The 20,570-nt window shown below is 39.6% G+C and overlaps 1 protein-coding gene across 3 annotated transcripts in view; it reads left to right on the top strand.

Annotated features, from left to right (window-relative positions):
* The window catches only part of GOSR1 (golgi SNAP receptor complex member 1), a 39,389-nt gene extending 25,915 nt beyond the window's left edge, over positions 1-13,474 (top strand). For 2 of the 3 annotated variants that reach the window (XM_010861365.1, XM_010861364.1), the window contains exons 7-9: positions 584-613; positions 6,436-6,518; positions 9,189-13,474. In XM_010861365.1, the coding sequence (XP_010859667.1) occupies positions 584-613; positions 6,436-6,518; positions 9,189-9,313 (238 nt within the window). In that variant the 3' untranslated portion in view covers positions 9,314-13,474. Of the gene's footprint in view, positions 1-583; positions 614-1,967; positions 2,669-6,435; positions 6,519-9,188 lie in introns of those variants that run through there. The other variant, XM_010861366.1, reaches the window with a different exon arrangement.
* Positions 13,475-20,570: the final 7,096 nt, after the last annotated feature.

Genomic DNA, 20,570 nt, shown 5'->3' with positions numbered 1-20,570 from the left:
TGCATTCCTCCCTAAAATGGGTTTTTTGGAGGTGTCTTTCTTTCCAGTATTTGATGCATAAGTGGAAATGTTTCACTGATCAACAGTGCATTGGCATCGTTATTCAGATTCTTGAATTCTAAAGTGTGGCAAGCTGAGATTTGATTTTGTTTTTCAAAAAAGGAAGAAATTTTAAGATGTAAATAATTACTGCTTATAGACATTGAAACTATATTGCCTATCCTGTCTCAACAATTTGGCTGTAATTCTGAAGTTTTGGATAGACAGTGGTGACAACTTGGAGCTATCTAGATTAAAGAAGTAGTTTTATTTTTTTGTACTCTCATTAAAACTGTTCTGACTTTAATCATTAAGTATCTCTGTGGAAGAAATAGATTTAAGCCAACAAATTAAGATGAAAACTATATATGTGGGTTAACTAATTTCAGAGTCCAGAATTTTCTCTAGCTGCTTTCAAAAGTCTGGGTGTTTTTCACATAAATGACTGGAAAAATAATCTACCTGTAAAATATAGAAAAATTAAGTGCAGGTTTTAAATGTGCTTTTAATAATTCCAGAATTTGAATTTTCTTTTTATTTGCAGCTCAGACCGTCTAATAGAAGAGACAATAAGGTAGGAAAAATGGGGGTTTTTTGTTTATTGTTTACACATTAATGAACAGATGAAGTTAATCCTATAACTAAAGTCAGTTAATCTTCCTTAAAGATGGGAATTTTATTATATGGTAATGTATTTTTACTATGACTTCCCCTTATAAGATACTTGAAGCCTAAAACATTTTTTTCGAAACTATTGGCATTAGGGTGTTTTACCTAGGTTAATTTTCCTAGTGAGTTCATTCTCAATATTTTCAGTCTCTATCTTTTTGTTCTCACTTTTTAATGGAAAACAGTCTTGAACATGTGATTTGTTAAGTGTCTTATATGTAACATTTATGTAGACTTGGTTTCTGTCATAGCAGTTATAGAAAGTCTGAAGTAATTAGTATTATCTGTAATAACAGTGAAGTAACTTCTTGTTTAAGGTAAGGGAAATTTGTTGGTTTTAACTGCCTAATTCTCTAGGTTTGATAAATTTTTAAATACCTATTTTAAGACAGTAAAAAAGAAGTTAACTAGTAATGGTCTCAACTCTTCAAAATTAAGCATTGTCTAAAGCACTTTTTCAGGAAAGGCAGCATGAAATACATGGAAACAACAAACATTTGTATTCTTATCATAGACTTTGGTATTGTGTTCAGGGCTCCCCAGGTGGTGAAGATCCTGCCTGCCAGTGCAGGAGACGTAAGAGACGTGGGTTCGATCCCTGGGTTGGGAAAACCCCTTGGAGGAGGGCATGGCAGCCCACTCCAGTTTTCTTGCTGGAGGATCCCATGGACAGAGGAGCCTGGAGGGCTGCAGTCCGTAGGGTTGCAAAGAGTTGGACCCGACTGAAGCCACTTAGCATGCATTGTGTTCAAGGGTTGTACATGCTATATGTTGTTTAATCTCCTCAGTAACTCATGAGATAGGCACTAATCACTAGATACTATCTTCAAAACAAAAGAGAAGTTAAGATAAGTAATTTGCCCATAATCACATTACTAAAAATAGTATTGAGGATTCAGATCCTCAAACCTGAGTCTCTAACTCTAGAGCAAGAGCTCTGTCTAAACCACTACTACATTTCCTGCCTTATTGAAAGAGGATGAGCTTTGGAGTATGATTTGGTTTGAAACCTGACTGTGCTACTTAATTAGATCTCTGTTCTTAAACAAGTTTCTTGGAATCTTCATGTTCTTATGTGCTTAAATGAATTGATGATAATACCTACCCTAAAAGATTGTTGTGAAAATTAAAGATAATATGACTAAAAAGATAATATAAGTAAAATCCTTGAATCGAGAAGATCCCCTGGCTGCTACTAAGTTAATTTAAATGGCAGCTCTATTATTAATTTTTTTTAACTGTTTATTTTGGTATTTCAGGTTTCAGAAAAGTTCCAGTGGTACCAAGAGTTTCCACATACCTTTTACCTTAGATTCTCAAAATGTTATCATTTTGCCACATTTGCTTTTTCACTTTTTTTTTTCTGAACTACTTGTAAATAAGTTCACGCATGATGCCTCTTTACCTCTGAATATTTCAGTTTCAGTGTTCATATCCTGAAATTTTTATGTTGAAATGAGCTCATGGATTCTTATTGTATTCAGTGGATTATAGTATGTTCCTATAATTGAAAATCATAAATTATAATTTTATAATAAGATGAATTTATCATATCTTGGAATTTTGTTTGAATTTCATGTACTCAGTCTTCTATCCCTCCACAGTTTTCACAAAATTGCTTAATTTTTGACTGAAATATGTCCCTTGTGGCTCCTTTGCTTTCATCAGAGCATAAAGTTGGGTAACATTTTATCAGGGATTCTTTTCTTAAAGTTTCCCCATAATTCTACCTATAAAGTTTTACCTTTTCCTTTTGGAGCTATATTTTAAAAACAATGTACACAACTGAATATAAACTGGCATCAATTTGTTGAAAAGACCTAATATTTATAAGTTTATTCTTAAGCTTTAAATGTATAATTAGTATTATCTAATGTTGAAAAAATGGCTTCCTAGGTGTCTCATTGGTAAAGAATCCACCTGCCAAGCAGGAGATGTGGGTTGGATCCTTGAGTCTGGAAGATCCCCTGGAGAAGGAAATGGCAACCCACTCCAGTATTCTTGCCAGGAAAATCCCATGGACAGAGGAGCCTGGTGGGCTATAGTCCATGAGGTCACAGAAGAGTCGGATACAACTGGACGACTAAACAACAATTGTTAAAAAAAAAGTCCGAGTTTAGTTCACAGGATAGGTGAGAATGTTGAAATTCCAGTAAACATCAATGATTTATCATTTTAAAAGCATTACATGTTATTTGGAATTTGTTTTGTCCCTGCATATTTGACCCTTGAAATAACAACAGCCTAGATCTCACTCCACTTGACTCCAGATGGTGGAATGAGATAGGAAAGGATATCTAGATATACTTTGTGTGCTACTGGAAATCATGCATATTCAACAAGATAATAACATAATGTATGATGATAATATCTGTTCTCCAAGGAATACAAAGTGCTTTGTGGAAATTATTTTTTAATTTTCTCTACTTCTGAGTCAGAGTGCATAGGAGATAGTGATAGTCCCAGTTTAAGAAAACAGAGATATATGATTCAAAGATTGTTGCTCAGCTCAGGTTTGAATTGTTACTTTTTTCAAGGCTATAGTACCTATTTTTAAATATCTGGTAAAGTAAATTTACTATAAAACAACTACATTTTAAATGTATCATATTCTACCATAGATAGACACTTAACCTGAAAAATTAGGAATAAGAACTAGTGATACAAAGGATGTTGTTAGTTTCACTCTTCTTATGATCTTCTTGGATCTAAAATTCAATGTGAAGGCAAGGGTGGGATGATTTGAGAGAATAGCATTGAAACGTATATTACCATATGTAAAATAGATGACCAGTGCAAGTTCGATGCATGGAGCAGGGAACCCAAGCCGGTGCTCTGGGATAACTCAGAGGGATAGTGTGCAGAGGGAGGTTCAGGATGGTGGGGGCACGTATGTGCCTGTGGCCAATTCACATTGATGTATGGCAAAAAACATCACTATATTGTAAAGTGATTATCCTCCAATTAAAATCAATTAATTAAAAAAATAAAATTTAATGTGTTATAAAATTGACACTGCCTGCCTCTTTCTGCTCGAATCTTGACTGGTTGTGCTTTAGACCTGGTGCATTCACTGTCCGGTCCTGGGATGTCTTTTTACCATTATCCTACAATGACCTCCTTAAATGCAATCACTTGTTTCTAGGATTTACTGTCTGCTACTTTCTTAGTTTATCCCCTCATTATGTTGGACCATGTTCTTTAGTAGCTTCCTCAGGAAGAATAAGAAGTAAATTATTTGGACTTTACGCATCTCAAAAAAGTTTCTATTCTACCTATATTCTTTTTTTGTTTTTTCAATTTTATTTATTTTATTTTTGGCTGCACTAGGTCTTTGCTGCTTTGCACGGGCTTTCTCTAGTGGTGGTGGACGAAGGCTACTCCTCATTGCAGCGCGTGGGCTTCTCGTTGTGGCAGCTTCTCTTGTTGCAGAGCACAGCCGCTAGGCACACAGGCTCAGTAGTTGCACCTAGCAGGCCCTGGAGCGCGGACTCAGTGGTTGTGGCACATAAGCTTACTTGCTCCACATGTGGAATCCTCCTGGACGAGGGATCAAACCCATGTCTCCTGCATTGGCAGGCGGATTCCCATCCACCGGGCCCCAGGGAAGTCCCTATTCTACCCATATTCTTGATTCATTGTTTAGCTAAAAATCAGAATTGTGGGTTGAAAATAATTTTCACATTTTTTAAGGCATTGTTTCCAGTACTGCTCTTTAAGTCCAGTCCCAATTAAAATTTTATGTCCTTCGTAAATGATGGGCTTCCCTTTGTGGCTCAGCTGGTAAAGAATCCACCTGCAATTCGGGAGACCTGAGCTCAATCCCTGGGTTGGGAAAATCCCCTGGAGAAGGGAAAGGATACCCACTCCAGTATTCTGGCCTGGAAAATTCCATGGACGGTATAAGTTCATGGGGTCACCAGGAGTCAGACACAACTGAGCAACTTTCACTTTCACTTTTCGTAAATGTTTTTTCCCTCTGGAATCTTTTAGAATCATCCCTTTTCTCCTATGTTTGTGTTTAATCTCACCATGATGAGGTTGACATGCATCATTTTTAGTCTGTTTGATGGGCTCTTAACAATCTGAAAACTTATCTTTAGATCTGAGAAATTTTCTTACATTTATCATTTTCTTCTCTCCTCCTTATTGATATTCTTTTAAAAAATGTATGCAATTTATATTTGTCAAATATACCTAAATGCAATTTATGTTTGTCAAATATACCTAAATAAAGCAGGGAAGAAAAAGAATTCACCTAAAATACAACTACTACATTGGTTAATAATTTGGTGTGCTTCTGTATTTGTCTCTGTAGCTCTTCATATCTGTGTAAAATGATTTTAAAAATATTAATGTATTCATTTAAAAAGGCAGACACATGTATAGTCATGTGTTTAGAAAAAGTGGAATGATATTAATCATAGCAAGTTAGTTTGTGCCATCACCTAACTTGTCCATGACTTAAAACAGTAAGTTGTGAGAGGGTCATATGGGTAAGTGTTAACCCCTAAAAAGGGAAGGGGGGTTGCTTGTAGAATGCTAGTTACAGGCACTGCAAGTGGGGTTCCTTTTCTTGACCAAGGATAAGAACTGGGTGGTGGAAATACGTGATGGTCTAGGGAGCTGTCCTACTGTAGCCAATTACTGAATGGTGGAACAACAACATGCATTTCTCCTGGTTCCTTTTATCTTTCAATGTATATTTTTTTGAAGTGTAGTTCCTGTTGTTGTTCAGTTGCTAAGTTGTGTCTGACTCTTCATGAACCCATGGACTGCAGCATGCCAGGCCTCCCTGGCCCTCACTATCTCCTGGAGTTTGCCCAAATTCATGTTAATTGCATCAGTGATGCCATCCAACCATCTCATCCTCTGTTAGCCTCTTCTCCTTTTGTCTTCAAGCTTTCCCTGCATTGGGGTCTTTTCCAGTGAGTTGGCTTCTCACATCAGGTGGCCAAAATATTGGAGTTTCATTTGTCCTTCCAATTAATATTCAGGGTTGATTTCCTTTAGGATTAACTAAATTGATGTTTTTGCACTTCATGAGACTTTTAAGAGTCTTCTCCAGCACACTTCGAAAACATCAGTTCTTTGGCACTTAGCCTTCTTTATGGTCCATCTCTCAAATCCGTACATGGCTACTGCAAAACCATAGCTTTGACTGTATGGACCTTTGTCAGCAAGGTGATATCTCTGCTTTTTAATACACTGTCTAGTTGGTTCTCCAATAGAATTTTGGAATATAATCTTTTCATAAATTAAGGGCTGGTTGTATATAAATATTTTGTGATGTATTACACATTTGGTTCTATTTTTATAATTGTAATTCCCCACTTCACTCTCAAAGAGTTTTTCCTAATTAAAGATGTTTTGGTAGCTGGCCCCTTTTAAAACCATTTTAAGAAGCTTTTGTAATGTGTGATTCGTCAGTTGTCTTATTTCATTTGTTACTTTGAATTTAAAAAAAAAAAAAAAAACACGGGAAATGGTTCACTGCTTTGTCCAAAAAAATATCGGAAGATAACATTGGGGATAAAGTGATCATTCAGAAAAAGAACAATGGGAAGATGACTTGGGAAATGATTTTTTTTTTCATGTTCCTTCCCATGTGCTTTTCAAAGCTGGTGTCATTCACCTTGGTTTTCTGTTCATTTTTATGTGTACGATGAATCCGTGCACGATTGTCTTAAACGTCAATTGATGAGCTTCTCTTTTTCTCCCTTGCAGCATTGCTATGGCAACAAAAGAAAATATGACTTCACAGAGAGGAATGTTGAAATCAATTCAAAGTAAAATGAACACTTTGGCTAGTATCCTTTTTGACAGTTTGAAATCTGTGTTTTTAGGGGGAAAATCTCTGTGTGCTTCGCCACTCTCTCCCTCCCCTGGGCAGATTGCCGTCGGCAGTGAGAGTAGAAGTCGTCCGTAATTCTGTATTATGGACGTGCCCTGTGCTTGTACTTTGTGGAAGTTCATACTGTTTAGTGCCATTTCTAAAAGACAGCACACCAGAAGTTTCATACTAGTAGACTCGAAAAAAATGATAAATATAATTTCCAAGTTATTCACAGAACTATTTTGCATCTTAAAAGCTCTTGAATCCATGTTAGAAGTCTACAGTGTATGCTGTTTTTACACAGAGGTCATAAATTTTGTGCTTTTTCTTCTTTCTTTTTTCATTTTGGAGAATAAGTCAGTGGCATATGCTTAGAAAGGGAGGGAAGTAGACAGCCATGCATGTAAGTGCTGATCACTGCTGATCACCGTATTTTCATTTTGCACAAGCTGAACTCTCGTATAGATTTGCTGTTTGTTTGTTGTGACCTCTACCTTTTTTAGTTCTTCAGTTTCCCAGTTTAAATTAGTACTAGTCATACTCAGAAATCCAGCAAGGAAACTGCTAAGACCAAAAACATTCTGTTTCCTTGGAGGAATCAAGCCTTTTAGAGAAAAAAGTTTCCTTCCCCAATTACTAGTAGGGAAAGAACCTATAATTTTAAAAGTTGAGTATCTTCTGACCTAGATAATTTGAGGTCACTTTTAGTTTGATCCCTTATTGGCCTAAGGAAAAGAATATCCTGAAGTGTGTTGATATTTTCCAGTTTTTGGTGAATCTTGTTCTTGCTTTGTGCTTCCCTGGTGGCTCAGACGGTAAAGCGTCTGCCTACAATGCAGAAGACCTAGGTTCGATCCCTGGGTCAGGAAGATCCTCTGGAGAAGGAAATGGCAACCCATTCTAGTACTCTTGCCTGGAAAATCCCATGGATGGAGGAGCGTGGTAGGCTGCAATCCATGGGGTTGCAAAGAGTCGGACACGACTGAGCGACTTCACTCACTTGTCACCCTAAGTATAAAACCATACATCTAAAATCATTTCTGTTTTATATAGGGCTTTGCAGTTAGTAGAGTACTCTGATATACATTATCTCATTTTATCAGTACAATAAGTTAGAATTATTTCCAAAAATATGTTTTAAAAAAATAAAATGGTTTTGATTAGTTAGGACTCCATAGAAAGATACTAATAGAAACCTAATTTACACTGACCTAACGAGGAAAAGGAGGGAATTAACTTGTTCATATGCCTGTAAAATTCAGGAGTAGAATTTGGCTTAATGGATGGCTTGGATGCAGAGGCTCAGATTTTATTATCAAGAATCTGCCTTTCCGTTCTCTGTTCCCCTCCTCCATCTCTCATTTCTGTTTACTTACATGATGGCCTTATTCTCAGACACATTTTTTCCTCGTGCTGATAAGAGATGGCTACCAGGGTCACCTCCTGCCAGATCAAAAATTATGAAATTTCTAGCAGCTCTGGCACCTGTCCAAAGAGGACTGTGGTTGCCTCACTTGAGTCGCTTCCGAACCCAGCCACTGGCCAAGGGGAGGGACTGTTCTCTCCTGCCCACCCTGAGTGGGTATGCACACCTGATGGCAGAGGACAGCATCAGCCCCACCCAGTTACATGAACCGAACTAGATGATTAGAGAAGGATCAGGGAGAGTCCCCTAAAAGACAAACTAGGTAGAAATGTGTTCACTACAGACAGGGTTTGCTGATGTCAGAGGTTCTCTTACTTCCTCTAAGGGCAGTGCTGACGCTTGTACCAAGCCAGAAAAGATTAAGTACCTGCTTTATATGAGATTTGTACCTGACACCATGGAAGTTTTTGTAGTCAGAAACCACTGCTGGAAGTGAAAACAGTACAGGACACACAGGCGTGTGCTTTGATGATGACATCCTACCAAGTGAGATACAGTACCGAGCCCAGTACGGTTGTAACTGCCGCAAGACTCCTGAACTGAAAGCTCCCTCTCCTTTTGTTGTGTTCCCCACAAAGGGCAGTCAGAGCAGTTTAACCCACCTTCTGATCCTATTCCTGCCCACTCCTGCTAAGTGAATTTAAAATTTTTAAATAATTAACCAGTGTTTGATTATACAGACCCTTAGAGTTTGTTCCCACCAATTGTCTGAATCCAGGGGGGCTTATCACCCTGTGGGGAGATCGTGTACTCCTCAAAACCCTTCTGGAAGAACTTCCCAGTCTCCTGAGGAAAGGAATTTAAGAGAGAGAGAGAGGAAGAGAAGGAAATGCAGGATGGTGGTGGTGGCTGGCTGTGCCTCCTCCTCCCTGCCCTGCAGCATTCCTTCATTCCTGGCCACACTGGCTCCACCCGGACAGTACTCCCTCGGCACATGGCAGCAGTCATCACTGCTGCCTCCTCCTCTCTCTTAATGTTTTCCTTTTTGTTATTCCTACTCATGTCCTGCAAGTGTACCAGGGGACTCAAATTTGCTTGGGACTTTGAGCAGTAAGGCATTGGTGTTTGCTGCAGCTCCCTCAGTGTGATTTTCTTCCCCTCTGTTTCTTCTCATCATTTGTCTTTCTGGACTCCACTGATCTCTGTTTTTTGTGATTCCTGTGACTTTTCATTAAAGAGGCTTCTTCGACATATGACCTTAATAAAGATTCCCCAAAGATCGTTTTCCTGCTGTGAACAGCCTCATCCAGCGAATCAACCTTAGGAAGCGGCGAGACTCCCTCATCCTGGGTGGTGTTATTGGCGTCTGTACCATCCTGTTGCTGCTGTATGCATTCCATTGATGGGACATCTCCAGGGACTCTTGACAGCCACCACTTTCACACCCTGATCCAGAAGAAGAAACAATAGGAAGGAGAAGTTGACTGACCTGCTAATTAGCCTGACCAGCAGGATTCATTCAGGACTGATAGTGATGGACTCTGATGTGGTCAGGTTGAGCGGAAGTCACAGGTTTTCTGTGCTGTCTTTTCTAACACACATTTCCCTCTGTTTTTAGTTTCTAAAAAAAAAGATGTTTTGTCTCCCCAAGAGGTAAGTAAACCCATCAGAAACAGAATTTCCATGCTTCGATGATAGTGTTGAAGGCTGATGACAAGCCAGGTCATGAGGCTGGACTCTTCAAAAAACCAGGCTTCTGTATATCCAAAGACTGCTTTCCTTTCAGCCACCAGATGGAGTTGTGAATAAAAATAGTTTTTTCCTTTTATTTTACACTCATGATGAGAAATCCCAAGTCATTTCTTGATAATCTGTGCTATAAATTTCTATTCTTCGTCCCCAACTTTTTTGGTGTTCAAAGAAAATGGCAATTTTCAAAGAATCTTTGAGATTTTCACAGGCCATCTTCAGCACAGTTGAGGTTATCTGAAACAGAAGACAAGCACTGCAAAAAAGACTTTATCTTGTCTTTTAATCATGCCCACACTCGGGTTAACTGTATTCCTGGAAAAACCATCAAGAATGATAGGCTTATTTTTGCTCAGTCATTGTTTTTTACTTTTGGTTAATTTCTTCTATTGAGTAATATTTATTACTACAAGAAAACAAAATTCCAGTTCTACCACAGCAAAAGGCCAGTGTCTGTCAGTGCCCCGAACTTTTCCTCCTCATGTCATGATTAACACTGACAACCAAGTGAGGAAAATGCTTCATTTTCATTGAGATCTCTTCAACAAGCCACATGTAAAAAGACAGTGAGGGGCCACCATCCAGATGATTCCATTTGTAAATGTTCCACATGTAGGAGCAAAAGTTTAAGAACCCCTGTCTTATGTACCAGGAATTCTGTGTTCTGTGAAAACCTATTCATTCCAAATCTGTTAAGATTCCAAATCTTTTCCAAACATCCAGAGAATGAGGGGCTTTACTACTGAAGGAGAAAATATCAGAATCTGTCTCTGTCTGCACTATCAGAATCTGTCTTCTGTTACCACCCTGGACAGTGGCAAAATCTTAAACCACCCACCAGAATTCTTTTCAGGTTTAACCATTTCCCGGTTTCTGTAAATGTTACGACTTTTCTAACTGCTGCTGCTGCTGCTAGGTCACTTCAGTCGTGTCCAACTCTGTGCGACCCCATAGACAGCAGCCCACTAGGCTCCTCTGTCCCTGGGATTCTCCAGGCAAAAACACTGGAGTGGGTTGCCATTTCCTTCTCCAATGCATGAAAGTGAAAAGTGAAAGTGAAGTCGCTCAGTGGTGCCCGACTCTTAGCGACACCATGGACTGCAGCCCCCCAGGCTCCTCCGTCCATGGGATTTTCCAGGCAAGAGTACTGGAGTGGGGCGCCATTGCCTTCTTCAGTTCTAATTGAACTACCACAATTAGGTCGAAGACTTCCAACATCTGCTGTTCTTACAAGAAAGAAAGCTACTCTTCACCTCTGAAATGTACTATGGTATTTATAGTATTGGCTTGAGACCACGCCACAGGAGATAAAAGGATGTTAGCATGCAGTTCTTCACTCCATCACAGTGTGTTCATGGTGACATTCAGATGAACTTGATTACAGGCTGATCGGTAGACTGACCTCTGGTTGGGTACAGAAACAGAGGTTTTTCATTCTGGCATTAGAGTTTCATTATGTTCTGGGGATGAAGAGCAATTGATATATTTTTTTTTAACTATGGGGTTTATTTTTCTAAATACGGGTTGATTGATCAGTCAGTTGATTGGGGATGCCCTTAAAAGAAAATTTAAGTTTTCCCACTGTGAACCTTGAAAGATCAGAGAAGTAAGTTCATTTATTAAATTCTCTGCTGGGAGAACAAAACTGCTCTCCCCTAACTCTATTTATCTTTGATTTTTCAAAGGGTCTTGATCGGTGGTTGTGCCTCAGCTAGAATTTGTGGGACTTTGATTGCTATATAGTCAGCATTTATAAAATCTGAGGTATCATAAATAAAGTTATTTATTTAATTATACTACCAGTGTTTTTACTGGTCTGATTATTTGGTGCGTTCACGAAAGCTGATGGTGGCATGAGAGTAAAATAGGACCCGCGCTCATCTAGCTGCAGCTGAACAAGCGCTTTGATAGCTGGCAAGCCTTTCCATTAGGGTTATGCTTAAAGGAAGTGTTAGAATTATGTTGATTATTTTCTTTATGAAAATAAACATGTTCTTCTAAGGAAGTTGAAAAAGTGTGGTGTAGATGTTGGTGTCAGACAGGTCTGACTAACCTCCCAGTGGTGTAACCCATAGTGAGGTGACCCAGGGCCAAACGCAGGGCTCATTTCTCCTTTACGGTTCCGTCCTTTGTGGAAGGAAGCCCTGGAGCAAGGACAGACGTGTGCCATTGACCAGTAGAGGCTCACTTTGGATCCCATAGTAGCTGATGTGAACTCTTTTCACATTTCACATTTAGCCTTTTTTCTTTTTTTTTTTTTAACAGCTTGCTTTTCTCAACTTTTTGCTGTCGTTACAAACCAGTTACTAGGCTCAGGGGCCAACAGTAATTTGCTTATTGGAGCCAGATGCAAGGAGTTTTCTATTCCTTATCCCAAATGTTGCCTGTTACAGGAAGTTACTCTTTCTCAGTCATGTCTTATATAAGCCATGTCTTTTAGGGATCTTAAATCACTCAGAACTTTGCATTTCACTTGAAATGAGAAACCATGGCAACAAAAAGGGCAGGAGATTCCAAAAGGTATACGTCTCTGAGAGTTTGCTTTACTCTGTGCCAGTAACTTTAGTTTAAAATGGTTAATGAATCTATTACTCAAGTTCAAGCCCAGATATTCATGTACTTTGGTTGATCTTGTCCTGGGTATTTCTATATTCTTGTTACTATTAATGATACTGAGGGAGTCCCTATAACAGGCAGCATTGCTTACTCATATTTTTCTAATTTAGAAAAGGGCTTTTCTTCTCTATTCTTCCTTTCTCCTGCTTACCAAAATTTTCTAAAGAATGTCTTTTTATATCTTGCACAGTACTCATATCAGACATGGGAGTATGATCCTGAGAGTGGAGATGGGTAATGAGAGAGAGAAGTCAGCATGAAGGCCCTTTTGGTACTTGGAACCAAATAATACTGACTTTAGTTCTTTCCTGTTGGATGCCGAATAGAAAAATGTACTTACTGAGCCTTTTGATGCAGTGACTTCTGGCCTCTCTGGGACTGAGGCACCTCGGCCTTGCACTCCCACCATGAATTTTTCTGTTTCATTGTTACTGATCTCAGCCTGATGAAAAGGACTTTAAAGAACTGGACTAGCCTTTTTGGTTTTCTCATACCTCATGTTTGATCACTAGCCAGATGTGATTTCTTGGAAACTGACTGCATTTTCTGACTTGCAGTGTGAAGCAAGCTATTGAGGGTGAATGGCCATGTCTTGTGTTACACTGAATTTTGTTGCAAATGTAAAGAGGAAATAGATTCTACTGGGAATTAAAATGATTGTGTTCCATTCTTCTTTGGGGGTAGGAGTTGTTTAGCCTGGTCTCCAAAAAATACAGCTTTTCATCATGATCTTTATAAACTAATACTACTCCTTTATGAACCTGCATACCCATAAGTTTTATAGGGCAAAAGAAAATGAGGAACTAGTGACTCTGAGGATGTTACTGGGTAAGAAGCTGAGACAGCTGAGCCATGTCCTGAGGCATCTTTCTTATTTTCTTTGTGTCCACTGCAAAGTGTCACTTTCATTTCAAAGTGTTTGCATCTATTCCTATCCTATTAGCTCTTAGAGAGGAAGAGAAATCAATTCCAATCACACTTTACCATGATGGAAGATGTTTCCTCATGAAAAAAAATGCCAATACAGATTTTTAAAAATCTATTCCAAATGCACTTTTTAATTTTTTGCTTTTAAAATGGCTTCTTGGAACCAGGTTTATTGTATTTGTACTTCATTTTTGTTCTCATCTAAATGTGCATTTTCTGACTGTATAGAAGAAGCTTTGTTATGTAATTTAATAATAAATTAGAAATCTGAATAGTGTGTCTGTGGTTCTTTGTATCAAAACAGTACCATTGAGGCAGTTTGGGAGAGTGATTATGACATCTTTGGTGTTAATAAGTATTTCTCACAGCATTCCGAAACTCAAGGTGAAATAATATGGACACTGGAGCTATCAAACTGTCATTCAAAAACATCAGAGGAACATTAATAATTTAGCCCAAGAAGTGAAGGAGAATCTCCTATCAGAGTGAAACTTCAGGAAGTATGACAGAAATGTCCAGTTGTAGAATTTAGCAAGAAAAACAGGATCTTGCCCTCCCTAAAGAATGACATTTTATCCTATAGATCAGGAATTGGTTCTCTACCCCCAGGAAATTGAGAATTCCTCATTTCCCATTGCCTCTCCAAACATTGCGATGTGTGTTCTGCATCCTTTTTAAAAACAGTAAAATTGAGATATAATTCACATACCAAAAAATTCACCCTTTCGAAATGTACTGATGGATTTTAGTATGTTGGTTGTGCAGTCAGCACTACTGTGTAACTTTAGGACATTTACATCACCCTAAGAAGAAACGCTGTCCCCACTGGTAGTGACTCCACAGCCCCCTGTATCCCTTTGATCTGACCACACTTTTTCCTTTGTGGGCCGCTCCAAATTTCCCTCCCATCCACTCACATGGCCTCTAAAGCCACCTCTTTGGTTTTTTGACCCTTTTTTTGGCTTCCTAATGTGTCCAGCCCTGTGAATGTACACCTATGTAGACATACATAAAATCCAACACCACTTAGAGAGGGAGGCCTCCCTTTTACAGATCAACAAAGTAGCACACAGGACTAAGTTGCTCAAAGTCAGAGTGGACAGTTTAAAAAGGATTTGAATCTTGAGGGCTCTTTGATTCAAAACCTTGCTGCAGTTCTGTCATAATTCTGCAAAATATATTTTAACTCATGATCAAGAAGCTGTAGAAGAACTACCAATTTTGCCTGATTTTACAGGCAATGCATTTAAAATATTTAAAGCCCAGTGGCTCATTTTCAAGGAAGGCTAACTACTGGCCAAGTGGTTCATAAAGGGTTCTCATTTGTAAGTTACTATTTCTTTATGAGAACTAATTCACCTAAGTTGTAGGGGAAAAAAAATTTTTTTTTAGTGTCTTTGAATGAAACTTCCTGCCCATTTCTTCTAGTTTAGAACCTCAGAGGTCTTCCTAGAGACTGAGAGCTGAAGCTGATCCTGAAAAAGCACCTCAGGACGTTCCTCGGTCAGTGCCACCCAGACCATGTTGTGTCTTTCCCTTCAGGTGGCATGGCTTTAACAGTCTGACAGCTCCTACTTAACCTGAATGTTTCTTAGGATCCGAGGTTCTCCCCCATCATGACTCCTCTTACCAGAGATGCCTAGAAGTTTTTTTAAAAAAAGGTCAGGGAATCTCACCAAAGGTGTTAGCTATAAGGACATTTTCTCTAAAGCAAGAGCCATGAGAAAAACAAGTGTATTCCTCCCCCTGAAGACAGATTTGCCAACTGAATTGAAACAGAGAGGAATACACTTTAGCCCGACACCTTCTGCTCCACTCAGCTAAGATTTCCCAACTTTGGAAGAGCTGATGAGCTTGCAGAGCTCTTTATTACAAACTCTCTGAAGACACTTAAAAGCCAAGAAGATTGGGAGCTGAAAGGCTGTCATAACTTTCTGCTTAGAGGATTCCCAGAGATCCTCAACAGTGTTCTCGTCATCCTTGTAAAACTGCCTACTAATTTGTGATCCTGATCTGTGCTATTCATTTCCCCTCCTTTGAGATATACAGCTCTTTAGGAAACAGTCACTTTCTCTTAATCAGTATATTTCTTTTAGATTCTCTCAAACATCCAGTGAATCTTTTACTGGTGAAACTGCTTACAGTTTGAGGGAAAGCAGGCAACTATGGTTGGGAGCTCCTTTTAACTCAGTGCCAAGAAAATAAGGTTTAAACATAATTATTTCCTGCAAAGTGACAAGTTCTCTCTTAGTAAATGTGGCACTTTTTAAAAAAACAGTTCTCCTCATTAAGAAGAACACACAGACTTCCCTGGTGGTCCAGTAGTTAAGACTCCATGCTCCCAATGCAGGGGGCCCAGGTTTGATCCCTGGTTGGTATAATAAGATCCTGCATGCTGCCAAAAAAAGATAACAGTCTGAGAATACAGCATTTTGGGGGTTTTTGCCCTGGAATCAGTTCTGAATCCTCTCCCATAAGCTGGGGCCCTGTGATTCATTTCCAAACCGCACACAGCAGCCACCCTCTAGACAGGGTGCCCTGCCTCCCATCTAACCTCTCTCCGCCCGCTCTGCACATAGCTGCCTAGTTTATCTTCCTAAACAAGTTCTAATCTCTCATCATTCTGTTCAAGAATATTTGGCAGCTTGCTTCCATCCTTACCAATGTATTACAGCACATTAACATGTGGAGTGTACATGCATGCATGCATACACACATCGCACATACAAAATCCTGTTCTCTTAGTGAGGGAGCCTTCTTTTACATATTAACAAGCCCAAGAGATCAGAGTCCTGATAGCCATCAGCTGCCCTTTGCCTAACCAGAGTTTCCTTCTCCCTTGAGAATCATTAGAGCCACCAGTTGCAATGATGGAAAGAACAAGGCTTGAAGTCAGAAATCCTATATTCTGGCACTGGCTGTAATGCTCTCAGATCAAGGGCAAGTCACTATACCACTCTCAGTTCAGTTTTCTTACCTGCAAAATGGACTCTAGCAACTTGATGCAGTTGTTGAGAGCAAATCTAAGGTAACAGTGGGACAAAATTGCTCAGAATGTTTTCAAGAAATAGTGTGGGCTGCTCAGACAGTAAAGAATCTGCCTGCAATGCTGGAGACCTGGGTTCAATCCCTGGGTCAGGAAGATCCCCTGGAGAAAGAAATGGCTACCACTCCAGTATTCTTGCCTAGAAAATCCCATGGAAGAGGAGCCCGGTGGGCTACAGTCCATGAGTCACAGAGTCAGACATGATGAGTGACTTTCACCTTCACTTCACATATATAAAGATGTTGATAACAGCATTGACTGTAAAAGAAAGATGGTAAGTAACCTAAATATCCATCAGAAGGAGGATGGGTAATTAAATTATGTAAATCTCTATCATGGAATACTATGCAGCTGTTAAAAAAGAAAGGTAACTTGCTATGTACTGATATTGAATGATCCCCAGGATATGTTAAGTGGGGAAATGATATGCCTCTCCGCCAGGGAATATTTGACAACTTCTGGAGACATCTTTGGTTGTCATAACTGGACTGGGGTGGATTAGGGTGGATGCTTCTGGTGGTGGATAGAAGCCAGAGATGCTGTGAAAAAACTTTACAGTGCAAAGGACAGCAAGAGTCATCAGGCCCCAAAATGTCAGCAGTGCCAAGGTTGAGAAACCCTAGCTCAAACTGCATTCGTGTTAAAGTTGACAGTATCTCCCCAGAGTTGAAGATTACTCAACTGTGTCCCAGAACCATCTATTCCCTCCTTACCACCCTTGACTCACTGGAGCTGCTTAATGGGACCTAGGTGGCACCATGATCTTCCCCTCCCCTCCTGCCTTTCCTTCCTGCCTCATCGCATTGCTTCTTCACCTCTGCAACACACACATTTGCACCATCCCAAGTGACCTGATGTCCCAAGGGCTTTGTGAATTTCCTCTTTTGGAATGGCCTCCTTTCCAAGCCTGCCTGTGAAATGCTTGCTTCTTGTTTTTAAACTCTATGTATGGGAAGTAACTGCTTATTGGGTATGGTGATTCCTTTTGGGGTGACAGAATGGGAACGACATATAGGTGATGGTTGCACAATGACAGGAATGTTTTAAATGCCGCTGAATTGTGCTCTATTATTTTTTCTCCTTTTTTCTCTCTTTTTTAAAGTTTTTATTTTATATTGGAATATAGCTGATTAACAATGTGATAGTTTCAGGTGGACTGCAAAGGGGCTTAGCCATACTTTTTAAAATATGGACCATTTTTTAAAGTCTTTCTTGAATTTGTTACAATATTGCTTGTGTTTGGGTTTTTTGGCCCCTGAGGCATGTGGGATCTTAGTTCCTCCATCAGGGATCAAACCTGCACCCGTTGCACTGGAAGGTCACATCTTAACTACTGGACCACCAGGGAAGTCCCTGAATTGTACACTTTAAAATGATTATTTTTAGTATATGAATGGCCGATCCATTTTGCTGTACAGTAGAAACTAACACACCATTATAAAGCGACTATACTCCAATAAAAATTAATTTTAAATTTTTTATTATAAAATAAATGAGACATTTTATGCTGTGTTAATTTCACCTCAATTAAAAAAAAAAAAAAAACAAATGGTCTTTCCTCTGGGAAGACTTTCTGACCTGCTGCTCCTCTGTGCCTGCTATTTTCCTCTGTGATCCCACAACCCCTATCAATCAACATAGTAGGTGCTCAGTAAGTACTGAGAAGGAGAAGGAAGGAAAGAAAGATAAATGGAAGAACCTGGTTGCCCTGCATCAAGTGCAGCAGTCGTAATGCTAGAAATGAATGTCATCAGATACTACGGCCTCTTCGTTAACTGCCGCCTCCCTGCTTTACAGCAGCCGAGCCCTTCAGGTTCCTTTCCCTGGGTTCAGTCAGGGAAATTAGGCATTGTGAGCTGATTGATCCACACTAGTAGAAAACTAGAGCTCTGGACTGTTCGTGAGACATTGAGGATTTCACGTATCGTATTTAATCATTTACGGTGGTGACGTCTGAGCTCTCTAAGACCCCATCAAGCCGACTTGATAATTTTTATTTAAGTGAATACCATTCCAGCTTTTTAATTTCTTCTCTTTTCCCTGCAGAAGGTGACCCATGGCGAGAGATGCCAAGTGTGGCTTTCCCAGCCTGTCTGTAGTAAAGGATTTGGTAAATTTTCCTTTCTTGCAGACTTGCTGCTTCCAGCCCTGCTTTGCACCTTGGGACGTGACTTAGGCTTGTAGGTGTTGTTTTGCAGACCCCAGGTATCCAAGTTCATGTCTTTTTAACAAAGCAGTAGTGAATTAATAAGAAATGCTTTATCTTCCTAGACCTCTTTGTGACTCTATTCTGGTCCTGCTCTTTGCTCCAACCCACTGATGAGTTCATAAAAATTTCACATAAGTTAAAATCCATCTCCTCTCCAGGGGCTGGGTTCTATCAGATTAACATTTAACTCCAAGGAAATGTGGACATTTGCCTTAAAGAAGTTCTTTATCCCAGGGAAGGATCTATATTGTTGTCATTATTTGAATGTCATTAATTATGCTGTGAAACTTTATTTCAGCCTGAAACTCTGCATCTTTCTGTTGAAAATGGCAAATTTTTAGGGATCAGTTCAGTGGCTCAGCATCTAAGCTTTTTATTATGCTTCCCCCTCACAAAATTAATATGTGTTTATTATAGAAATAAAGATCAAGTGGAAAAATAAAAATAAAAACCATATTTATCCCCAACATTCTGTGATAATTGGATGTTAATATAAGGAATGTTTTTCATTTTTAAAAAATATCTTAAACACATGCATATTTTTAAAATTGGGATACTATGGTACATATTCTCTTGTGGCCAGGTTTTTTCATGCAATACAACATTGTAGAGCCTCCAGTGTCATTAAATTTTCAGCCACAACATTCTTTGCAATGGTTGTGTTGAATTTCATTATGCAGATGCCCAACTCCTGATTATTTAATTGTACAGATATTACAATATTTAGATTGAAGGCAAAAGGAGAAGGGGGTGGCAGAGGATGAGGGGCTGGATAGCATCACCTACTCAATGAACATAAATTTGAGCAAACTCCGAGAGAGAGTGGAGGGAAGAGGAACCTGGCGTGCTGCAGTATATGGGGTTATAAAAAGTCAGATATGACTTAGCGACTGAACAACAGCAAAGACTATTTTGGGAGGGGAGGTGGGCCACACCTTGAGGCATGTGGAATCTTAGTTCCCCGATCAAGAATCGAACCCTTGCCCCCTGCAGTGAAAGCACAGCCTTAACCACTGGACCACCAGGGGAAGTCCTTGGATATAGCACTCTTTTTTAAACTATAAAGTGATTTCCCATTTTTATCCCATTATAAATAACTGAGCAACACTTTGTTTTCCTTTTTAAAAATCTTAAAAGCAGGATACCTTCTGCCAACTCCCAAACTACTGTTACGTCTGCAACCCCATCGTTTCTTTCTGGATGAGTGTGTGTATTGGTTTGCCTTTTTTAAGTTGAACCCAGCTGAGCTCTCCAGTTTGCTCTGAAGAAAGGTCTAAGCTAGTCTATATAAGAAGGGAGCCCAAAGGAGAAGGTGCCAGAGTGGAGAGAGTAGCACTCGCCCACTTAGAGCGAGCCGAGGTTGGTTTTATGGAAGCAGGCCTGAGTGAGGGGAACTCTGTGACCTCCCTTGCAAGATTCCTTTTGAAAGGAACCACAGCGCTGTCCATTCTTTGGAACGCTCCATCTCCTATTTGTTGATTCAGTACAACGATTGTTCTCAATCCTTGTGGCATATTAGAATCACCTGGGAAGGAGACAGTTAACGATATATTGAGTTGGCCAAAAAGTTCACTCAGGTTTTCCATTAACATCCTACTGAAAAACCGAAATGAACTTTTTGACCAACCCTATATATATATGAATCAGAGAAGGCAATGACAACCCACTCCAGTACTCTTGCCTGGAAAATCCCATGGACGGAGGAGCCTGGTAGGCTGCTGTCTATGGGGGTTGCACAAGAGTCGGACACGAATGAAGTGACTTAGCAGCAGCAGCATATATATATTGTCACCCTGCTTATTTAACTTACATGCAGAGTACATCATGAGAAACGCTGGGCTTGAAGAAGCACAAGCTGGAATCAAGATTGCCGGGAGAAATATCAATAACCTCAGATACGCAGATGACACCACCCTTATGGCAGAAAGTGACGAATAACTAAAGAACCTCGTGATGAAAGTGAAAGAAGAGAGTGAAAAAGTTGGCTTAAAGCTCAACATTCAGAAAACGAAGATCATGGCATCTGGCCCCATCACTTCATGGGAAATAGATGGGGAGACAGTGGAAACAGTGTCAGACTTTATTTTGGAGGGCTCCAAAATCACTGCAGATG

The sequence above is a fragment of the Bison bison genome, unplaced genomic scaffold, assembly GCF_000754665.1.
Source record: "Bison bison bison isolate TAMUID 2011002044 unplaced genomic scaffold, Bison_UMD1.0 scf7180017864472, whole genome shotgun sequence".
In the NCBI taxonomy this organism is placed as follows: domain Eukaryota; kingdom Metazoa; phylum Chordata; class Mammalia; order Artiodactyla; family Bovidae; genus Bison; species Bison bison.
Note: the sequence above shows the minus strand (reverse complement) of the source record. Positions and strands in the feature narration are given on the sequence as shown.